The sequence below is a fragment of the Artemia sp. Qi Xiang Cuo genome, chromosome 2 (genome assembly GCF_049724085.1).
Source record: "Artemia sp. Qi Xiang Cuo chromosome 2, ASM4972408v1, whole genome shotgun sequence".
Taxonomy (NCBI): Eukaryota; Metazoa; Arthropoda; class Branchiopoda; order Anostraca; family Artemiidae; genus Artemia; species Artemia sp. Qi Xiang Cuo.
Genome location: NC_142795.1, coordinates 53,943,503 through 53,967,750, shown reverse-complemented (window position 1 = coordinate 53,967,750; position 24,248 = coordinate 53,943,503). Strand labels below are relative to the sequence as shown.

The window sequence follows — 24,248 nt, the reverse complement described above, 5'->3', positions numbered from 1 at the left end:
TATAATTTAAGAGATTTTTGCTGATTTAGTAATTTATTTTTCAAGGATCTAGTGATTTAATTCACTCGTTGGTAACCCTGGGTGATTCCAATTCTACGGCTAATCTGAACAGATAACCCTCTCTATGAGTAAACTTAGCATTCAAAGTAATGGGGTATTTTTTAATTATAATGCAAATAATACTGAATACATTATCCTTTGCATTTTTGTTTTATTATTAATTTTATGGCATTCTCAAAAGTTTAGTTGTTTAATTTTTCAAGTTTATGTGTATTAATAAAGTACCACCTGAACTTATCAAGCACATTCCTTTTGCCGCATACCTAGCACACCTATTTTCACTAAGGAAATTGAAACGGTGAAATGGTCCGATTTTCCCCTTAATTGCTTATATCTAAAGCGCATATCTCTTTTCCCTGTTTATCAAAGATTCCTTGAAAACTAGGACCAGTCGATCTTTGGTCCCCGTGCGATAAAAAGGGATTTTTGGCTCCATTTATTGGACTTTATTTATTCTGACCTTGCAAGTTCATTAATTAAAATATATCATTATAACTAATCTTATTTGGCCAAAAGGTAACTTCTTAGAAAAAATTGTCATCTACGATTAAACTCAGGACGGCACATTTTGGGGCCACGTCGCAAAAGAGTTTTAGAATATACGACAATTCAACAAAAGTTTAAAAAAAATAAACGCAAATAAATTACTGTGTGTACCCGCAAGGCTACACTGGCAGGAATGCAGGGAGAAAGAAAGATATAAAAATGTATCAAACAGATTGGGTTGATTACGAAACCACTATTAAATATATAGACACAGACATGGATTTACCATAGAAAAATTTGGAGTACGAATTACATGATATCTGAGTCCATATAATAGTCTGAAATATGGCAGTAGTTTAGTGAAAAGCCGGTTTTTCTTATCCAATAAAACAGATGCTTCAACCTCCCAAATCCTTTCCTCCAGGATGCACTTAAATATACTTTTTATTTCAATTCTTTCACTGGTCTATTTTTGATTATTTTTGTTCTCTTTGTTTTGGTTTTATTAGTTTCTACAAAATTACTTTACTGCTATTAGTAGCAGTAATAACCTACAATAATCATACTATGCTTAGTGAAATTAAAAATGTTTCATACAATAATGCATAATAAAACGTTGCGTAATTTAAAAGATGGCTCCAAGGACTTTTATCCTTTAAAAGCTTATAGTGTATTGCACAAAATCATTGGAAGCTTAAAGTTAACACATCTTAAATATATGGATTACTATTTATAAAGCGAATTATAATATCCAAATAACAAGTGGATACATACCAGCAGAGACACCTTACGAATAAATAATATCCAAGGGAATAATTGGGGCCAAAAAATGATTTTGTTGATAATCTTGTAGCAATGACATTGATTCAAGTGGAATAAATTCGATTTTTCAAGCCGTTGTCGAAAAGTCTATATACTGAAACAAAAAAGGTGAAACAGAATATGACAGTAGAAGGAGGAAGCGGAGAAAGAAGACGATCCTATGATAACTTATCAGACGAATCTAAAGGTCACACAAATGATGACATCCATTCTGCACCTAATGAGAACTTAAACAAAGAGACTTCTAGATCACTTAGTCGATTTTTAATAGGCGGTAAGTTTCTTTCATCTTCATCTTGTCCTTCTTTGTTATAGCGGCCCGAAGGCAAATATCCAATGGACTAAACATTAAATTGTTTTCTCTACCTTATCCATTAGTCTAGCGAGTCTAGCTTCTTCAGGTTTCTCAGAAGTTTCTCTGGCAAGTCTAATCGAAAAGCTTGTGCTTTGTTGTTGAATGAGATTTAAGCTTTGTTGCTCTGATTAGTCTGAGTTGCATAATGCCTTCAAATAACACAGACAAAAAATTTTATTACCAAAATTTACGCAGCGAAAGGGTAGTCAATAAGATAAATATCATGTCAAGCCTTTCATGCGGCATTGCCTTTCATGGCACTTCAAACATATACGCAATTTAATTCATACCTATTCAGCTATTTTTCCCTTATTTTACCTTTTTTAAAGCAACTAACCAGTTTCTCAACCCTCATCATTCCACAAATGGCAATCAAAAACAAAACTTTTCCATGCCACGGAACACTCAAACCTGGTGTAATAGTGCAAATTTACAAAAAGTAGTTGAAAAAAAAAAAAAATACTAGCTTTCATAGGGTACCTTATTCGTCTCTCTACGACTATAAAAAGACACCAAGTTTATGTACACAATCAAGTTCATATCTATTTGAGTATATCTATTAAGTTTAATATTACGATGTATCTGTTTCATTACAGGCTCAGCCTTCCGTTGGGAACGTTTTATTTGGTGGGTTTACTACAATGCATTGAGATGAGTTAAGTAAATAAATTCATATATTCATAAATTCATTTAGTAATTCTCTTTAATTGTACCTTTCTTATGAGGGGCCCAATCAGTATTCTATACTTCTCAGTTCCCAAACGGCACTCAAAAGTATCACTCTTGATGTCATGTGGTGAGATTCATTGTTACTACTCATATGAGACCTTACTTGTCTCCCTATAGGCTAACTCTAAAAATATCTACTAGTTCCGTAGCGCTGCCTGAAATGGTTTTTCTCATGCGTCTACACAGGTTTGTATCTTTTTCTAAAAATTTTGGAATCACCAGGGCCGAAAATCATTGACTGGAGGTTTTCAGTCTGCTATTTCGAAAGCATGTGAAAGTCATACTGTAGCCTATATATCATTGATGTGTCTCTTATCTCTCTGGCGCTAGCAGGGTACTATAACATCGGGACGAGCTATTTAAGGGCTAAATTGAAAGTTTATGCTTATATCTACAGGCAGTGACGTCATTGGGGGGGGGGGGCGAGACGGTAGTTGGCCTCCCAATGATAAATGGCGTGATTTCGTCAAAATGCGGAAGGTGGGCGAAGAGCAAAGTTGGAACAAATTTTACAAAATAAACTGAAAATGGCAGCAAAAACTAAAAAATCTATTTGGTACCAAAAAGTAGTGCGTAGTACTATAAAAGTACTTTATATTACTATAAAGGTAAATATGTACTAAAAAAACTGATCTGCTTCCATTGATGCTTCAATTATGTATGTTTATCTTAGTCTTGACAAGACTTTGGAAGAAACTAAATTTCAGCTAGGGGGGGCGAAATTAGGTTGGGGGGGAGGGTCAAACTGAGGTTGATGGTGGGGGGGGGGTAAACCGAGGTCTGGGAGGGGTACTACCCCCTCCCCCCGTGCACATAGCAAATTACACCTCTGCCAATGATTTGGATATTTTTTTATATTGCCCAAGTCCCTGAACTCTCGGGATGTGGACCCCTATTCCCCCCCCCGTCGAATAAAATGCTGGCGCTAAGCCCCTGTCTACAGGCTCTCATAAATTCATCTTCTTAACGTCATGCGTAATGTGCCGTATGGTACCAAAATGGGACCTTTTTATGTCATTTTTGGTGAATTAGGGCAGGGAAACAGAAAATTCGTACCGTCAAGATGGTCGAAAAACCCTTAAAACGAAATATACAATCTGCATTCTTGGATACTTCTTCTCCCAATCCTTAGTAAGTGAAACTAAAAATTACCTATTGAAAAAAAGCCTAATGAAAAAAAATCAATTTAAATTTAATTTAAGAATAATAAATTTCATTTATACTTAGCAATAAAAATCCATCACGAAAATAATTTTTGGGGAATTTCAAAACTGAGCATGAAATACTGAAATACTTTTTTTTATTTTTCCAGCACTAGCAGTGCGCTGGAGCACTGTAGATAGCTGCTTATGAGCTCATTTGAAATTGAACACTTACATCTACATATGTTTTGAAAAAAAAAAAAAAAATTGAAAACTGGCAAAAAGCATTCAATTTGATACAGTTAATAACAACAGCTTTTTCACCTTGACAGTAAAAATAAATTACGAGAACAGGATTTCCAGAGTTAGTTTTGAGAAAGAGTTGATATACCTTGAAAATGAGGGCGGATCAAAATGAAAAACACACCATTGCATAAAATCGTCAATCAGAGGTTTAAGATCAAGTAACCGAGAGCTGAACAAAATTATTGAAAGTAGTCCCATCTGATCGGGGAAAAGACGATTATGGGCGGGCAAAACAACTTTTGTCTTGGGCGTATGATTCTTGACCCAATAGCCTGTGGGTATAAATTTAAAGCTTTCAACAAAATTTCCGGCTCTTTCGGACGAACTAATTCTAAGAGACGAAAATTACTTAATTTAATCTATTCTAATTTACCTCCACCCTTCCTCCCAAATCATGACTATAGTTCCACTTAGCTCCCCAGCACCACTAAAAATATCAACCTGATCACTTGAGCTTCTCCTGAGATGATACAAATACGCTATTGCGATAATCTGGATGCACACGGTTTCTTTCGGTCTACATTGTTCCTTTACTGGGAATATATTTTTGTCCAAAAGGGCCTCATAGTTCCGAAAATTCTAAACAGATGGGTGATCATATCTTCGCAGCCTTTCACCCTTTCCGCTTAAGTCAAGGTTCGATAAACAGATAATGTATTTAGATTTACTTCGCTGCCTAACAATGAATAGATTATAGGTTCCATAGACATTTATGGTGCAACAATTTTTACGTGGGTCAGAGAAAAAAAGTCTGACGGAGTTTCGGGTAATAAGAGGGCACAGGCAGGGCCGTATCCAGGAATTTTTTTCGGTGGGGGGAGGGGTCACAAAAGAGCTTTTCCGGGGGAGGGGTTACAAAGAAACTTCAATAACGCATCAGAAATTTTTTTATATTCATTTTTGTTACGTTTTCTATGAGTTGGACAAACATTTCAGGGGAGATGGGGTGGCGGTTCAAACACCCCTCCATGGATACGGCCTTAGGCACAGGAAATGTGACGGTTCCCATCCAATTAGTTGCAACTCTTAAAAAGGGGATGGTTTCAAAGTTTTATTTGAGTGAGCCTCTCCTCTAAAGCTTCTCCGTACAGCCCTTGCATAATAAACTGCTAGTATAAAATATATTGAAGGCATATGGCTCTTTACCTTTGCAGCTCTAGAGTGCTGCCCCTGAAAGACCTACGTAATAATTATTTACAAAAATAAGTCTCCCTTGAATCCATTTCAGAGTCAGTGGGGTGGAAAGGACTTTTCAAGAAAAGTTTTAAAATTTGGGTCTTAAGGCGTGTTTTAAGGTTTTGCGTATTTTCTCCAATAACAAGTCCTCCCCTAAAAGCTGTTGCATAATTATGAAAACTAAGTATTCGTTGCTAATGCTAGTAAATAGACGACCAATAAGAATCGTTCATTTTCTATGAATTAAATGAAAAAGCAAGTTTTTTTGAACTGAACATAAGGAGCATTATTAAGTTATTTTAACTCAAAACGGGCAGAAGTTATTCCGTATATGAAGGAGTTATTCACTTCCCTTATAACTTGCTATTCATGCTAAGGTTTTTAGCCCTTTTAAAAAAGTTTTCGTAAAGGCCAATGTATTGAGGATGGGGCAACCCCTTCATATATCGAATAATTGTGGTTCTGTTTGAGCTTTAATGTTGCTTCTTTCTTTTTAGTTGAAAAAAAAACTTTTTTTTTTTTAATTTCTGATCGTTTTTAAAATAATGCTGGTAAGTCTGGGTCACCGTCCTGGGGAGATTCCCTCACCTCACATGCAAATCCTCCCTGGAAAGTACCTCCCACGTAAAATATACCCTCCCCTTAAAACTTTATCCAGACAATTGCATCCTGGCTGACTATCCCCCCCCCCCTTTCCGTAAAATTTCTTGCGGACGATTCCGACTGAAAAATTCTCCTTAGCATATTTTCATTTGAAAAAGACTTGATTTGTAATCATTTTTCCTATCACTCCGGAATCCTCCCCTTTTGTGGAAATTCTGTCAATGAAATCCAAATTCGCTGAAAATTTCTCCTGGACAATTCCCTTGGAAAATCTCCACATGCAAAATTGAGTTTGAAAAGAGAAAGTAAGGCAAATAAAAAGAATCTTGTACATGTATTGTTTTATCAAGTAAAATTTGTTACCTGATGCATTTGTTTTATCAGATTTCGTATTGTTTTATCAGTTAACATCTTGGTCTCACCTAGTATTACTCGAAATGAAGAACATATCAACCGTAGTACGACCTCTGGAAATCCAGTTATTTTTCTTTATAAAAAGGATAATTTTAAGATGTGAAACAAATTCTAAAGCGAGTTTGTAGTGACGCTTAAAACTTCTCTTCAAAATAGTCATGAAATATCCTTTTCATAACCGAAACGACAGTCAATCATTGAACTGAGCTCATTGTGCAGAAGTGCTGCAAAATTGAACGAAATAAATAAATAAAGCAACAATCTAAAAATGCTTTACTTTTAGTGTTAAAAGTGTTCTTAAAAGGTTTAATTTTACAGTAACAGAATTCCTACATTGTTTTGTGAGTAGTGTCACCACTCTGCTTTCGATGAAACCCCTAGGAAATTAATATGGGATTCCAACGAGAGCCCCCTGACGTCACGGCATCCTAGGCAAGATTTCCATGAAATGCCCTGGAAATATTCCCAGGTGTTTTTGGATGCTATGTAATGACGCAATGTGATTAATCGGAACGTGGTCGGGATACTTAACAAGTAGTAATAAATGGAGCTACTAGCCCCATGTGCAATGCGTTCACAGGTTCTATTAAAGGGAACACGACACATCCAAGCGGTTTAAGTAGTATAGGATTATAAAGTCATCCCTAGGAAATTAACATGGGATTCCGACGACAGCCCTCTGACGTCACGGAATCCCTGGCATGATTCCCATCCCTGATAGGCTTCCAAGCGCATCCGTAGAAAAATATCATGGGTGTTTTGCAACTATTTCTTCTTAGCAACCGCCATTTTTGGTATATTGTCTTTCTATCCTCCCATATAGTTGTCTAGACCTCTATTCTGGAAGATACCCAGGATTCTCGTGTTTCCCCTAGCAACCTTCATTTTTGGGATATTGTCTTTCTATCCTCCCATATAAGTGTCTAGACCTCTATTCTGGAAGACACTCAGGTGTTCCATTATTTTATCTGTATTAAAAACTTTGACGTCAATTTTGTAATAAATCATGTCTAAACAAGTTTTGTGATGTCACTCCGCCTAGAAGACATTTTGTTGATCGTGAGTCAGTTTATTTTTGGTGGGGAGAGAGGAGTGCCAGGATTAAAATGAATAAAGTGGACAGACAGAAAATTATAGCAAATCTTGTTACTTTGGAGAAATGGTTAATTCTAGATGATAATTTTCAATGATTGTCGGTGCAGAAGAGAATCTTCTCTAAGGGAATGAATGATAATATAATGAGGAATGAGTGTCCATCGTTGGACTATTGTCTCAAACTTATGTGTCGTGGCCCTTAGGCATTTAATCCATATATTTATATATATATATATATATATATATATATATATATATATATATATATATATATATATATATATATATATATATATATATATATATATATATATATATATATATATATATATATATATATATATATATATATATAAAAAAAATATATATATATATATATATTAATTGAATCGAAACAAAATGATATTGCACATCTGTTTGGAGATTACCCAGAGTTTCAGTTACTCCTCCAATTTCTCTAGTGACCCAATAAGTGAAAAGTGTTAACAAAGAACATTCCTTGTTCGTGAGTCAGTTTCTTTTTGGAAATGAGACAGTCAACATAAAAAAAAATGTTTTACACATGTCCATTATGCTTGTATACATCGGAAAGCTGGTCATCCTGTGAGAATTGTACTTTTGCTGATGACTATAATGAAAAGTGTAGATTATGCAATCCATGTAAATTGCATAAAGGATACGCTGTGCAAATTAAAGACTGTAATTCCTGTCTTTAAGAGATTTGTGACTCTCATACTAAAGGTATCTTATATTTCAATTGTCACTATGATAAATGTGATCAATGGGAAAATACTTACCATGACATGATTGCAAAAAACCCTAAACGTGAGTTCAGTTTCATTTTTAAGAGCCTGGTATCGTCACTGCTTAAAATTGTTTTGGGAAGAAGAACCTGGTCTACGCTTCAATTTTTGGAACAATAAAAGAGTCTGGTTTTTATGACATCGCAGTGAAGATACTGGCTACATTGATTATAACCCTACAGAATTTTATTTGGCTGCTACAGAAAGTGATTCTTCATATGAGGATATCATGTGTGACATTGCTTCAAATAAGTAAGTGGAAACACGTGAATTTTATAATATGAATAAGAATAGTATTATTGACTTAAAGAGATTTAATAAAAATGAATTTACAATATATTATAGAAAATATGACCCTGACTTTGCATGCCAAGATGAATACAAGTTATATCCTGACGACCTGCTGCCCCTTATCGGTTCTGATGATTACCTATAAGTAGAAGAAGAAATCTAAAGAACACAGTGTTTTGTCCATGCACATTTTATTAATTAACAAATTTACATATATTTTTAAAGCATTTCATTCTTTAGGCACCGAAATTTATATTATAGAGGTAGGAAAGAGTATTTTCAACTAGAAAGTCGTTCAATCACGGATTCTCGTCAAAAATCTGGAGGAATTAACGGAAAGTATGTCCGCAACATCGGAAATAAAATATAATATTGCATGAAAGCCACAGTTTTGGTTTATACATCTTGTACCTGCTTTTGATTTTGAATGATAGATTTTCCACTTTGCTCAAGGAAACTTTTAATGTGGGTGTGTAGAATGTATACGTTAGGCCAAGAGGATCGAAAAATTCTCTATTCTTTCTTGTTTCAAAGATTCATAATTAATGCCCCGTCTTTACAGTTGATGGACTGCAATTAAAAATGATAAGGATATTATTAACATATTTAATATGCCCCAGGAAATCCGAAGTTATGCAACAGGATTTTTATTTAGACATGTAAGGATCCATACTGAATACATTGATTATTTTATTCGTGTTCATGGTGCCAAGTCTAATAGAACATTCCCACCAGGGGTAATTTCCCAATAGGTTTCAAATTGATTTAGCGAGATTAATGCAATACTTTCTTCCAATGACTATGCTAAGCTAACTGTAAACGCACATTATCCGTTCGGACAATACTCATATCTTGAATACCGGACAAATCCAATACAATAACACCACGAGTTTTTGCAAACATTTCTTCGGTTATACCATTTTCAAATAATATTGAATCTCGATCTAGGGATTGCATTGTCAATTCATATAAGGCCCTGTAGGATTTATCAAAGGATAAATTGTAGAGTGGAATTCCATTTACTTTACATACAAGTGATGAAAGTCCAAACAGTTCAAATTTATGCGGAGAATTTTTCCATGATCCAACGGCACTAGCACTTTTAAAAATAGTCAATGTCAATTTTGATGGAATATCCCCATTGATAAAGGATGAATCGGTATAGGTACGCATACCCATAGCAATTTGGCATTGATTCTTCATTGTATGAGGCACGAGCAATTTTACACTATTTCTAGAGGCTCTTAATTTTTCAATTGCCAAGGCAACAGAACTTGTAACTTGTTGTTTTTGTATATGAAGTATTGCCGACGTGAAAAAGACTGTAACATCAGGCGCAGCGTCCAGTAATTTTCGTAAAATAAAATTGGAAGGCGGAAGTTGTAGCTTTATATAATATTTAAATTGGGAGGTAGCCATTGAGGTATATTAAATACTTCATGATTTAGTTTACCAACTAGATGGAAATCTTTAGTTGTCTCATCTCTAAGGATGTTGCTAGTGTCAGTGTTTCTTTTATATTCATATCTAATAACTATACAACGCAGGAGCTTATAAGACATTGGAGTCATCAATATGAAATGTATATAACTTGCATAGTTTGAAAAATTATTGCTCATGCTCACCAATTCTCCATTTATGTAGACACATATTTGTCTTAACTAATTATGTAGTACACAATTTTCATAGGATAACCCCTCGGCTGCACTTGGCTTTTCATTTGTATATTTTTAATAATGACTTGTAAATATATAAATTTTGAAGTCAAATCTATGAAATAATATTCATTGCAATAAACTTGAAAATGGACATTTTCATAGAGCGTTGTTGCGGATAAAAATGTTCATAGTATCATTGTTTTACACTGACATATACATTTTCTGCGTTGAAAAGACTTAGAGATGAGTTGACTGAAGGATGAGGTTCTTTATGTGGTAGATATGCCACTGTCTATGGAAAAAATCCCTTTTCGATGTTTTTCCTTTCTTTTTAGACGCTTTATGTTTCCGAACAAGGTTGACACTGATGAGTGATGAGGTCTTTCGCACCCTTTTCAAACCTTTTCCGCTTTGTCGTGATTTCAATCGGTCACCAAGGGATCACGCGCTGGATCTAAGATTTTGTGGAACAATTCCTTGAAAATTCTTCCCAGACCCCCAATCATGTAGTGCAGAGGACGAGAAATCTGCGGCAACCGGTGCAATATATTTTTGTGCCAGGGGTAGGACAAAGCACAACAGCTTGGCAAACTAATTGCCAAGACCGTGGCCAAACATTGTCAAACGACCCCTATAATAGTCCATTCTATAAACCAACTGTCGTGGTCAAAGATTAGCAACATAGCAATCAATATCAGGACAAACAAAATGAGTTTTATTAGTTATTTCACTGAATGAGTCGACAATGAAATGTAATCGCAGCCAAACCTTTAGTTATGGCTGGAGGATCACCCAATGCACTTCTTAATGTTAACTGACAGAGCTCCAAATTTGAAGTGTTCACAGGAATGTATTGACGGTGCTTTATATTGTAGTGATGAATAAGGTCATTAGAGGTTTTTTGGTCTCGCAGCAGGGGGATATTATATTAGCATTACCAACTCTTGATGTCTCGACGAAGGATGCTTAGAGAAATATACAACTTTTCGAGGAGTATCAGGGTGGATACTCTGTGAAAATGACACAATCCATGCCACTAGCGTTTCCAGCACTTTTACCATTTATTATATTATGATTAAAACCAAGAACATCTCTTAGAGTATCGTTGAGAATAACCTTTTCATTGTCATTGGATAAACTAATGTAGATCTTACTCTCTTCCATTGAATAGTTGAATGAAAGACACCATTTTTACAAGCGGAAATTCTTCTATTGATAGCACTACACAAATCATTCATGCTACCAAATTCCTTGTATGATAATTTGACAAAGGCATATTCATATGAATTGATCTTTTTAATCTGTTGATTGTTAAGGAGTGGCAAATCATGTGGTCTATTTTTTATGTCATTTTTACTATTTCTCTTAGGATATCATATGTACTTCTAAGAATACAATCTACAAAAGGAGCTTAATACCTTCCCTTTAAATTAATGGCATGGGAAAGTTTTATCCAAAAATCGTTCATTTTATTCAAACCATTGTAGAGTGGATCGGAGATGTTGAACATGAATGTCCGATAGAAATCATTACACATTATGAATGTCCTCAGCAGGTATCCACGAATTAAAATCATAGTTGTATAATAACCAGCGAACAAGAAACTGTCACTTATCCTGTCGAGTTCGAGTCTTGAATACCTTTTCAATTTGATAGATTTGACTATTTTCAACTTTTTGTAATTCTTAATCATACCGCCAAGAATTTCATCATCAATCGTCATCATTAATGGTCTTGGCAAACCAATTGCCAAGACAGTAACCAGACATTGACAAACGACCCCTGTAATAGTCCATCTTATGATCTAGAATTCGTGGCCCAAGAGTAGCAACATTGCAATCAATATCAGGACAAACAAAATGAGTTCTATTAGCAATCTCACTGAATGGGTCGACAATGACATGTAATCACAGCCAAACCTTTTTGTTATTGCTGGAGGATCACCCAATTCACTTCTTAATGTTAACTGATAGAGCTCCAAATTCGAAGTATTGACTGGAATACATTGAAGGTGCTTTATATTGTAGTGTTGAATAAGGTCATTAGAGGTTTTTTCGTTCAAGAACACGCAAGAGAGGGACAGTGTCATTAGCAACTCTTGATCTCTCGAAAAAGGATGCGTAAATAAATAAACAACTGTCCGAGGAGAAGCCGGGTGGATACTCTGCGGAAATGACACGATACATGTCACTATTGCTTCCAGCACTTTTACAATTGATTATATTATGTTTAAAACCAAGAACATCTCTAATATTATCGTTGAGAATATTTCTAGACTATTAAAAAGGGCACTAGCCATTTCAATTTCCAATCGAATGAATTTTTTTTCAAGTTCCTACGACAACGCGTTCTATAAAAAACCTTATATGTCCCCAGGGCATAACTTACAATCCTTGCCCTGAGGGCTGTGTGGGAGTGTACTCCTCAAAAACATGATTTCTATGTGGAAATCAACTACGCTGAACAAAATGGTAATCTAAAAATTTTGATTGGATGTTTTTAGGGAAATGCTGGGCGTGAGAGGGGGTTTAGTTGCCTTCCAATCACTTTCGACTATTAAAAAGGGCACTAGACCTTTGAATTTCCAATCGAATGAGCACTTTTTCAAGTTTCTATGACAAAGATTTCAATAAAAACTGAAATGCCCCCAGGGCATACCTTATAACCCATGCCCTGAAAACTGTGGGGGGAGTGTCGATTCAAGCATCAAGCATCGATTTTTACTATAGGAAGATAATCAATGTGATTTTCACAGTCTGTTTTCCTTTTTTCTTCTTTTTCTTCTCTTTTCCTCTTTTCTTTCGTTTTCATAGCATGATTGGAAATTCCAGAAACCTGCAAGTTCAAAAATACTTTTTTTTGGATATATATATATATATATATATATATATATATATATATATATATATATATATATATATATATATATATATATATATATATATATATATATATATATATATATATATATATATATATATATATATATATATATATATATATATATATATATATATATATATATATATATATATATATATATATATATATATATAAAATCAACGGACCAGAGCTCAGTCGGGCATAAAATTATTATCAGTCTACCCCTTCCCATAAACTATATCTTTTTTACATTTATATTAACCACAGATTGCTGGACTCAACCGAGGCAATTAGCTAGGAAGTGGTAGTCTTTCAATTTCGCGTTAAGCAGAGACTTGGCAGGATGTGGTCCATAGTTTAATAAAAAGTGGCATTCGTAAATTGTTGTATTTGCGTCTTAATATTTTTACTAAATTCCAAATTGACTTAATAAGAAGGCTTCACCACAATACTCCCCATTTAAAGAAGAGTTGCTTTATGATCAAATATATGCCCTGTCCTTTTTTTGTTCCAAGGACATCAATTTTGAAATTTATCCTCATTTCTCTTTTTCTCTGTTTCTAAGACTGGAAAATTCTCGTTTTACCCTCATTCTCATATGCATCTTTTGTTTTTGCTTGACCCCCAGTGGCTTAAGAATTATGTTAGTGGTTCTGCTTAAATTAGATTTAAAGTTATATTTGAAACGTTTATAAATTATTTGAGTTTAAATTTAATTCCCATTAATTATTTAATTTATCTGGGTGATGTGGTTGATATACCGTTTATTTTTCGGGGATTAGAAATGCCTTGGATAAATTACAAATAACAATTTTTGGTTTTTAAATTTTCATATATTTTTCCAGCACAAAGCATTTTCACATTCTGTTAAGCAGAAACTTGCCAGGATATGTTCTTTATCTTAATAAAAAGTTGCATTTCTAAACTTTTGTGTTTGCGTCTTAACATTTTTACTAAATACCAAATTGACTTAATTAGAAGGCTTCACCACACAAACTGTAAGTACGGAGCGACCAGGCGAAATAGTAACCGAAACTCTGAAAACAGAAAAGTATACATCAAAACAACTGAATTTTTATGCTGATTCTAAATATATAAGATTAATGAAGTTGAATTTTACACTTATAAAGCTACGAGCCTTATAAAAATTGCCTCATTTTCGAAAAAGTGGAGTGGGACATCCACTAAAAGTAAAGGAATCATATTCAAAATCACACCATCAGATTCGGCGTACAAGGGAACCTTACTGTAGAGGTTTCCAGCTCCCATCTGCAAAAATGTGTTGAATTTTTGTATTTTTTACCAAAAGAAATATCACGGATGCGTGTTTATTTTATTTCTTTATTTTTAATTTTTTGTTCGTCCCATGAATAATTGTACCGAATCAATAGCCCTAGAACATCAGGGAAGGGTTCATTTGAATACAAATTTAAAGTTTTAGTGTTCTTTTTAACTAACGAAAAAGACTGGAGGGTAACTAGCCCCCTCCCACGCCTATTTATTTCCTAAAGTGGTCTGATCGAAATCTTGAGGTAACCATTTTGTTCAACATAGTTGAAGCATCTAATATATATTTCTTTGGGGATGACATGACCCCCCACAGCCCCCGGGGAAAGGGCTGGAAGTTACGAAATTTGGCCATTGTTGACATAAAATAATCTATCTGTTATTGGGAAGTATATAGACATTTTTACGAGCCTTCCAGGTGAAATTTTGCAAGGGGGGGGGATTTTCCTAGAATTCATATACGAAATTTGTTTCATTTATCTTAATTTCTCTTTCGTGACTTAATTTTACATTTGGAGATGTTCTGGGGCATTGTCCGAGGATTTTTTTTTCAGCAGGGTTGGAATTCTCTTGGGGATTTTGCTGTGGAGAGGGGGGGGGGACTAGAGGTTTTTCTGCGGTAGAAATTCTTCATGGTGAAATTTTCTGAAGGAGGAATTTTCAATTGGGGGGGGGGGATTTACCAGAAAACTACTTGTTATTTCCCACAAAAATTTTTTACAATAAGCGCAGATCTATTCTTCTATGGTATCCATGTTCCATGTATTCTACGAATATGTTCTTCCAAGTGAATGGACATTAAGAGGCAACCTTTGCTTCCACAGGCACCTAAAAAGCCTCTAATTTTAATAAAAAAATTGGGTCGCAAAAATGTGCTTTGAGTTCTAGGGCAACCTCTCCCCCAGCAACAAGATCCAATTGCCTTTTTCCCTCCCCAACAGTTGGTGTATATCTATGCAGTACTGCATAACTGGTAGCAGTTCTGTATCTAAGAAAGAATAATTTATTTGGATAGTGTATACGTACGTTTAAGGACTAATGCATCACCACATTACAGTATGGCTTTTGACACTGTTTGGCTACGTATACAGGTTTTCAATGGCGCTAAATGGATCGACTATCTCATAATTTTCGCCCGATAGCAATTTGGCCCTATCTCGGCTAATATTTTTTGGCATCATGAATTGGGAGAAGTCGGCACTTTCCTGTTAGGCAATTTCTTTGCTTCTTAAAAAGGGCAGTAAAAGTTTGAATTTCCGCTCGCATACGCCCCCTCTCAATATTCTATAACCACTGGATTTATATAACCATTCATGGGGAAAACAGCAACAAATGCACCTGCATGACTAACTTACTTAGAACGAAAAAAATAAATTTCTGTTTTTGTTTTACCCTCCTCTTTTTTTGTTAAGGTATGCAATTCCTTTCCGACCTTCTATCCAAAACAGATCCCATATGCATCTGTGAAAAGTGTGAGCAATAAAGTGTGTTTCAGAAAAGGGGAAATTATAATTTAGCATTTGCATTCAGAGTTGATGGAAGTGTGACAAAGCATTATCCTTTTATCTGCAATAGCGTCTGCTTGTTTAATTTTCTATTTCACACTTTAATTCAATTCTATTTCCATCTTTTTTTAATGCTTGCTTGATTCACCCATTTAATAAAGTGCAATAACTCAGTTACTTATCTTGCAGTCGCCGAGGGATATGCGGTTTTAAAATCGGAAGTACTTTTTTGTATCTGAGTTTTTTTTATAGTTACGGAATTGAAGCAGTTCCAATATTATTCCTGCAGGCTCCAGTCAACTACATAGACATTAAAAACTAACCTACTGAGATAGAAAGTAGAATGTTAGTAGAGTAGTACCTTATACTTCTATAGGACTACGTTCCTTCCCATGCTATTCTATAGGACTAAGTTCCTTCCTGTGCTATTTGCTTGGTTTACCTTCCTTGGCACCTTTCCAGAGCATGTACTTATGGATTTCCTTGCCTTATGTTCCTTCCTGTGCTATTTGGGTGGATTACGTTCCTTGGAACCTTTCCAGAGCAGTACGAGTGGGAAGTCCTCACTGGTTCCTGAAGTCTGGCTTGTTACACGAGTGTGTTTTATTTCTACGTTTACATGGACGCTAGTATTAGAATTTTTTTATTGTTATTTCCACAAAAGGATAAGGGCTTGACGAATTGGACAATCCGAATAACCTTATTTGAAGATTAGGGAAAAAACAGAGTTAAATAACATTTGTAAATTGAATTGTTTAACGATGGAGAAAAAGGGTTAAAGTGATTAGCAGTTAAGGTAACCTCAATGGTGTTTGAACAGTGGTGTCAGCTTAAAATAGGGTTTAACGTGATAATATACTAAAAGTTGATACTAAGAGAAATGTAACTGGCAAGAAAAGAATTTTAATAATGCATAGCTTTACTTCTTTGATGTGTTCTATAAAATACACAAGTGGCGTTTGGACAGTGTTGTCAGTTTAAAATAAAGTCTAACGTTATAGTATACTAAAAAGTTGATACTAAGAGAGATGTAGATGGCAAGAAAATAATTTTAATAATGAAATTCAGAAAAAACCTTAGAAATCCTTGCAAATCAAGTAGTAAGGTGTATTTGAGTCCGAACCATCAAGGTTCATAAGAACCAATGAGCCTAACCAGCAGAGACATCACCCCCCCCCAAAGGTACCCTATCCCCAAACTCGAAGGGCGCCCCCTCCCCTCCAACTTTTTGGCCCCCTCCCCCCATTTTTGGATTTTTTTTTTTTAATTTTTTTTTTATTTTTTTTAACATGATATATTTTTTCAGCTTTTTTTTTACATGTCTTCGAATGAGATGAAACATACTTAAAACAAAACAAAAAAATCATAGTTACATTCTATTGATTTTTCAAAGTTCATTTGGGTTTTTTTTCGTTGAAATACAAGAGTTAGAATTTTTCATTACTGTTTTCTTGTGGTTTACATTGTCAAACCTAAATTCTCATGATTTTACTTAGTTCCTTTTTTATTTATTTTCTTGAGAAACAAAGGTTTGACTTTATCAGTGGCGTTTTGTCGGGGTTTATATTGACAAAGTTACATTCTCTTCATTTTTCAAAGTTTATTTTGGATTTCTTTCATTGAAATGCAAGAGTTGGAATATTTCAGTAGTGTTTCTTATGGTATACCTTGTCACAGTTACATTCTCAGGATTTTTCAAAGTTCATTTTGGATTTCTTTCGTTTAAATACAAGAGTTTGAATATTTCAGTAGTGTTTTGTTATGGTTTACATTGTCACAGTTACATTCTATTGATTTTTCAAAGTTCAGTTTTAAATTTCGTTCGTTGAAATGTGAGAGTTGGAATATTTCAGTAGTTTTTTGCTATATTTTACCTTATCACAATTACATTCTCTTGATTTTTCAAAGGTCATTTTGGATTTCTTTCATTTTAATGCAAGAGTTGGAATAATTCAGTAGTGTTTTTTCGTGGTTTACCTTTTCACACTTACATTCTCTTGATTTTTGAATGTTAATTTTGTATTTCTTTCATTGAAATGCAAGAGTTGGAACATTTCAGTAGTGTTTTGTCATGGTTTACCTTGTCACAGTTACATTCTCTTGATTTTTCAAAGTTCATTTTGGATTTCTTTCGTTGAAATACAAGAATTGGAATATTTCAGTAGTGTTTTGTTATGGTTTAACTTTTCACAGTTACATTCTCTTGATTTTTCAAAGTTCATTTTGGATTTTATTTCGTTGAAATGCAAGAGTTTGAATATTTCAGTAGTGTTTTGTCGTGGTTTACCTTGTCACACTTACATTCTCATGATTTTTCAAAGTTCTTTTTGGATTTATTTCGTTGAAATGCAAGAGTTGGATTATTTCAGTAGTGTTATGTCGTGGTTTAACTTGTCACACTTACATTTTCTTGAATTTTCAAATTTCATTTTGGATTTATTACATTGAAATGCAAGAGTAGGAATATTTCAGTAGTGTTTTGTTATGGTTTACCTTGTCACAGTTACATCCTCATGATTTTTCAAAGTTCATTTTGGATTTCTTTCGTTGAAATGCAAGAGTTGGAATATTTCAGTAGTGTTTTGCTATGGTTTACATTGTCACAGTTACATACTATTGATTTTTCAAAGCTAATTTTTGGATTTATTTCGTTCAAATGCGAGAGTTGGAATATTTCAGTAGTGTTTCGTTACGGTTTACCTTGTCACAATTACATTCTCTTGATTTTTCCAAGTTAATTTTGGATTTCTTTCGATTAAATGCATGAGTTGGAATAATTCAGTAGTGTTTTGTTGTGGTTTACATTTTCAAAGTTACATTCTCTTGATTTTTAAAAGTTCATTTTGGATTTCTTTCATTGGAATGCAAGAGTTGGAATATTTCGGTAGTGTTTTGTCATGGTTCACATTGTCACAGTTACATTCTCTTGATTTTTCAAAGTTCATTTTGGATTTCTTTCGTTGAAATGCAAGAGTTTGAATATTTCAGTAGTGTTTTGTTATGGTTTACATTGTCACAGTTACATTCTATTGATTTTTCATAGTTCATTTTTGAATTTCTTTCGTTGAAATGGAAGAGTTGGAATATGTCAGTAGTGTTTTGTCGTATTTACCTTGTCACAGTTACATTCTATTGATTTTTCAAAGTTCATTTTGGATTTCTTTCGTTGAAATGCATGAGTTTGTCGGATATGTCGGGCAAAATTTTTTTATCAAGGAAATATCTGAATGCGTTTAAGGTATAGTACGAATGCCTTGCAAAAAACCCAAAAATACTATCAGAATGAATAAATTCTTTATCAACATCCGCTGTTGGATATGTAATTATGAAAACAATTGTAAGTAAGTAAAAAAGTAAGTAAGTAACAAACTCTTTCTTGAATTCACCTCTTGGATACACAATACAGAAATTTAATTCAGGAAATTATGAAAAGAATTGAACAAATTCTTTATTAACATTCATTATCGATTGATGACGCTTCCTAGACAGACAATACAGCAATTTCACAAAATCTAAGTATAAGAGTAATTAAATTCTATATCAACATCCATTTCTCGAACACATAGGAAAAAGTTGACAAAATCTAAGTGTTAGAGTCAATAAATTTTTTATCAACATCTTTAGTCAGATACCTCGGATAAAATTGACAGAATCTAAGTGTTAGATTGAATATTTTTTTTTATTAACATCCTTTGTCAGATACATGAAATAAAATTGACAAAATCTAATTTTCAGAACAAATAAATCCTTTAACAACATCCTTTATCGGATATGTCCTATAAAATTGACAAATTCTAAGTATTAGAGTGGCTAAACTCTATATAAACAACGCCTTCTCGAATATATCGAATGAAATTGAAAAAATATAAGTATCAGAGTGAATAAATTTTTTTATACCAATAACTATGTCAGATACACCAAATATAATTGACAAAATCTAAGTATGAAAATGACATGACAGAATGAATAAATGCTTTAACAACATCCTCTATTGGATATTTCGGATAAAATTGACAAAATCTAAGTATCAGAGTGACTATATTCTATATCAAAATTCTTTTCTCAGATACATAGATAAAAATGACAAATTCTAAATGTTAGAGTGAATAAACTTTTTTATCAACATCCTTTGCCAGATACATCGGATAAAATTGACAAAATTTAAGTATCAGAGTGAATAAATTCATTATCAACATCCTTTGTCGGATATGTCGGATAAAATTGACAAAGTCTAAGTATCAGAGTGACTAATTTTTTTTAACAACATCCTTTTCCAGATACATCGAATAAAATTGATAAAATATAAGTGTCAGAGTGAATAAATTTTTTTATCAGCATCCTTTGTCAAATACGGTGACAAGATAAACCATAACAAAACACTACTGAAATATTTGAACTCTCGCATTTCAACGAAAGAAATTCAAAAATGAACTTTGAAAAATCAATAGAATGTAACTGTGACAATGTAAACCATAACAAAACACTACTGAAATATTACAACTATTGTATTTTTATGAAAGATATCAAAAACTAACTATGAAAAATAAAGAGAAGGTAACTGTGATAAGGTAGAGCCCAAGAAAACACCACTGAAATACTCTAATTCTTGCATTTCACAGGAAGAAATCCAAAATTAATTTTGAAAAATCAAGAGAATTTAATTGTGACATGGTAAACCACTATAAAAAACTACTAAAAATTTCCAATTCTTGTATTTCATTGAAAGAAATCCAAAATGAACTTTGAAAAATCAATAGAATGTAACTATGATTTTTTTGTTTTTTTTTAAGTATGTTTCATCTCATTCTAAGACATGTAAAAAAAATTTGAAAAAATATATAATATTAAAAAAATAATAAAAAAAAATTAAAAAAAAATTCAAAAAAATTCAAAAATAATTCCAAAAAAAATGGGGGGAGGGGGCCAAAAAGTTGGAGGGGAGGGGGCGCCCTTCGAGTTTAGGGATAGGGGACCTTGGGGGGGGTTGCTGTCTCTGCTGGTTAGGGTCATTGGTGCTTATGATCCTTGATGGTTCGTACTCACATACACCTTACTACTTGATTTGCAAGGATTTCTACGGTTTGTTCTGAATTTCATTATTAAAATTATTTTCTTGCCATCTACATCTCTCTTATTATCAACTTTTTAGTATACTATAACGTTAGACTTTATTTTAAACTGACAACACTGTTCAAACGCCACTTGTGTATTATACAGAACACATCGAAGAATAAAAGCTATCCATTATTAAAATTCTTTTCTTGCCATCTACATCCCTCTTAGTGTCAACTTTTTAGTATACTATAACGTTAGACTCTATTTTAAACTGACGACACTGTTCAAATGCCATTGAGGCTACCTTAACTGCTAATCACTTTAACCCTTTCTCTCCATCTTCATACGATGCAATTCGCAAATGTTATCTAGCTCGGTTTGTTACCTATTATTCAAATAAGATCCTTCGTACAATCCAATTCGCGAATCCCTTATCCCTTTTTGCAAATGTCAATCAAACAATTCTGATTGTAGCATCCATGAAAACGTGGAGTTGAAGCAAACTTGTGTAACAAGCTAGAATTCAGGAACCAGTAGGGGATCCCCGCTCTTACTGCTCGCTTTATGGGTGTTGTCTCAAAAATCAGTCTGGTTGAAAACGTGGAGTTGAAGCAAACTTGTGTAACAAGCTAGACTTCAGGAACCAGTGAGGAATCCCCGCTCGTACTGCTCTGGAAAGGTGAAAAGGAACGTAATCCACCCAAATAGAACAGGGAGGACCATAAGGCAAGCAAACCCATAAGTACATGCTCTGGAACGGTGCCAAGGAACGTAAACCAAGCAAATAGCACAGGAAGGAACTTAGTCCTATAGAATAGAATGGTAAGGAACTTAGTCCTATATAATAGCAGGGGAAGGAACATAGTCCTAGAAGTATAAGGTACTACTCTACTAATGTTCTGCTAAATACCGCCTCTTGGCCTTCATGAGGATACAAATGGCAATTTTTCTCACAAGGCACTCTTTTTAAAACACGTTTTTAAATTTTTGGTTAATATGGACCGTGGTTCGTTCTTTACTAGGTTGCAGCAATTGCTGCAGCCATGATTGCTACTTATGTTGCTCTGAATATGTAATTGGCCGTTCTTATCATATGAAGCGCAAGACATATACGCGAGGTACAGTAATCAGCTGATAACTATTAATTGCCAAGGCTAGCGGTATATAATCAACAAATAAAAGTATTTTCATGAAAGTGTTTGAAGATAAGATAAAATGGGTATTCCAGTAATTATACCCGTTTTTGGGTAATTGATTCGAATCAAACAATAAAAGAGTTCCAGCAAATATTTTAGCTAGACAGCTGTGAAGTTGCGACAAAATTTATCAATCCAACCAAAAAAAAAAAAAAAAATGCATCAATAGGTAAGTAGCTCCTAGGCTGGCCCTTGTAGAAGGATATTCAAAATTTGCATTCAACTCTTATCACTCTACCAGGGTGTTTGAATAACAATGCACAACAGAGAACAATGGAGTTTCTTACATCCAAGAAACTTAGAAGCTTTTATTCATGAAAAACAATATTATTTTCTTTTGAAATCATTTGACTTCTTGTTGATAAAACACGGACTATCTTACAAGAAGCCATGAAGTGGATTTTCGAAAATAATAAATCCAGAATATGGAAAAACCGTTCAGTCGCTGTTTATATTTCATGAAACTTACTTATCTCAGGATTTTACAAACATGTAATTCGTATATTATATATCATGTGCTTACATTAAAAGTTGTCTTTGCTAATCTCAGCGCATGATATCTCTCCAGTTGGAGAAAGTAGCCCAGTGACCGTATTTTGGACTTATCTAGTCCGCGCGACTTTGTTTAATATTAGTACCTTTTTAGTTAAAAATTGTAGGGAAAATGTTTCTGATAATCTAACTTGAATATCTACACAAATAGGCTGCTTTTGCAGAGCATGGGTTTGCCTTGCTTTCCAGCAGTGTTTTGCTAAGATTAAATAAAAAAAACAAGTTTTTTTTAATTGAAAGTAAGGAATGACGTTAAAACTTGGAACGAACAGAAATTATTCTGTATATGAAAGGGGCTGTGCCCTCCTCAACGCCTCGCTCTTTACGCTAAAGTTTTTTATTGTTTAAAAAAAATAATAGTTGTGAGAACGTCAAACTGTAGCGTAAAGAGCGAGGCATTGAGGCGGGGCCCGCCCCTTTCATATAAGGAATAATTTCTGTTCGTTTTAAGTTTTAACGTCATTACTTGCTTTCAGTTAAAAGAAACTTGTTTTTTTTATTTAATTTTTGAATGTTTTTAAATTACTACAGGTTTTTATTCTGGTTTAACGTACACTCATAATTAAACAAAAGAGTGCATATTAATTTTAATTTTATTTGGTTAAATGGCTTTCTCGAAAGTAGTTGAATTTTATTTGCGAATATTTATATCAGTAATAAATTAAAGTAACTTACGAATTAACTTACGTAACGAACTTCTATATTCATATATTTTTAATACGTATATTGGGGTGCTCGTCCCCTAGTCCATACCTCGCTCTTTAAGCTACAGTTCGAATTTTGTTCCAATTCTTTAAAAATGACCCCTTAATCACAAATCCCGTTATTTAGAATAAATACCTCTTATGAAAGTACTAAAAAATCTTTGGCTTAAAGAGCGAGGTATTGACTACCCTTTCATAGCAATGTCCCTTTCCCCATGAAAACTTTCTACATGGAAAGATCTTCCCCGAAAACCCCCGACCCCGCCCCTCCTACTACCGGAAAAAATCCTCCCTGAAAACGTTTGTATACTTCCTAATAACCAATACTATATGTTAACATTGGGTAAAGTTAATAACTTTCAGCCCTCTCCCCGGGGACTTCGGGGGATTAAGTCATCCTAAAGCACATAGTTATCATAATTTCAACCTTGCTGAAATGGCTATCTTAAAATTTTGATCAGGTGACTTTGGGAAAAAATGAACGTGGGATGGGGCCTAGTTGCCCTCCAGTTTGTTCGTCACTTAAAAAGGGCACTAGAACTTTTATTTTCTGTTCCAATGAGTCCTACCACTATATTCTAGGACCAGTGGGTCGATACGATCACCCCTTAAAAAAAAAAACAAAAAAAAGAAAGAAAAAAAACACGCATCCATGGTCTTTCTTCTGGCAAAAAATGCAAAATTCCACATTTTTGTAGATAGGAGCTTAAAACCTCTACAGTAGGGTTCTCTGATACGATGAATATGATGGTGTGGTTTTCATCAAGGTTCTATAACTTTTAGGGGGTCTTTCTTCTTTTTTCAAAAATCAGCCAAATTTTCTCAGGTGCGTAACTTTTGATGGGTAGGACTAAACTTGATGAAAATAATATATTTGAATTCAGCATTGAAATCTGATTCTTTTGTGTATCTATTGGTATCAAAAACCCGTTTTCTAGAGTTTCGGTTACCATTGAGCGGGATCGCTCCTTACTTACAGTTCGTTACCACGAACTGTTTGAAAAAACTAAACTTTTCTGTATTTAGGAGTTTTTTGTTTTACTTAACAATCATTAAAATTGCAGATCTAGTTTTGAATTACATACAAAAGTTTCTACATCCAAACAGAAAGAGATGACAGTTAAAG

At 33.9% G+C, this 24,248-nt stretch overlaps 1 protein-coding gene across 1 annotated transcript in view; it reads left to right on the top strand.

Moving 5' to 3' along the window:
* Nucleotides 1-1,368: 1,368 nt before the first annotated feature.
* LOC148955371 (uncharacterized) overlaps nucleotides 1,369-24,248 on the top strand; it is a 109,033-nt gene continuing 86,153 nt past the window's right edge. Inside the window, exon 1 of the mRNA XM_089107177.1 lies at nucleotides 1,369-1,642. Coding sequence (XP_088963303.1) covers nucleotides 1,489-1,642 — 154 coding nt within the window. The 5' untranslated portion in view covers nucleotides 1,369-1,488. The remainder of the gene's footprint in view (nucleotides 1,643-24,248) is intronic.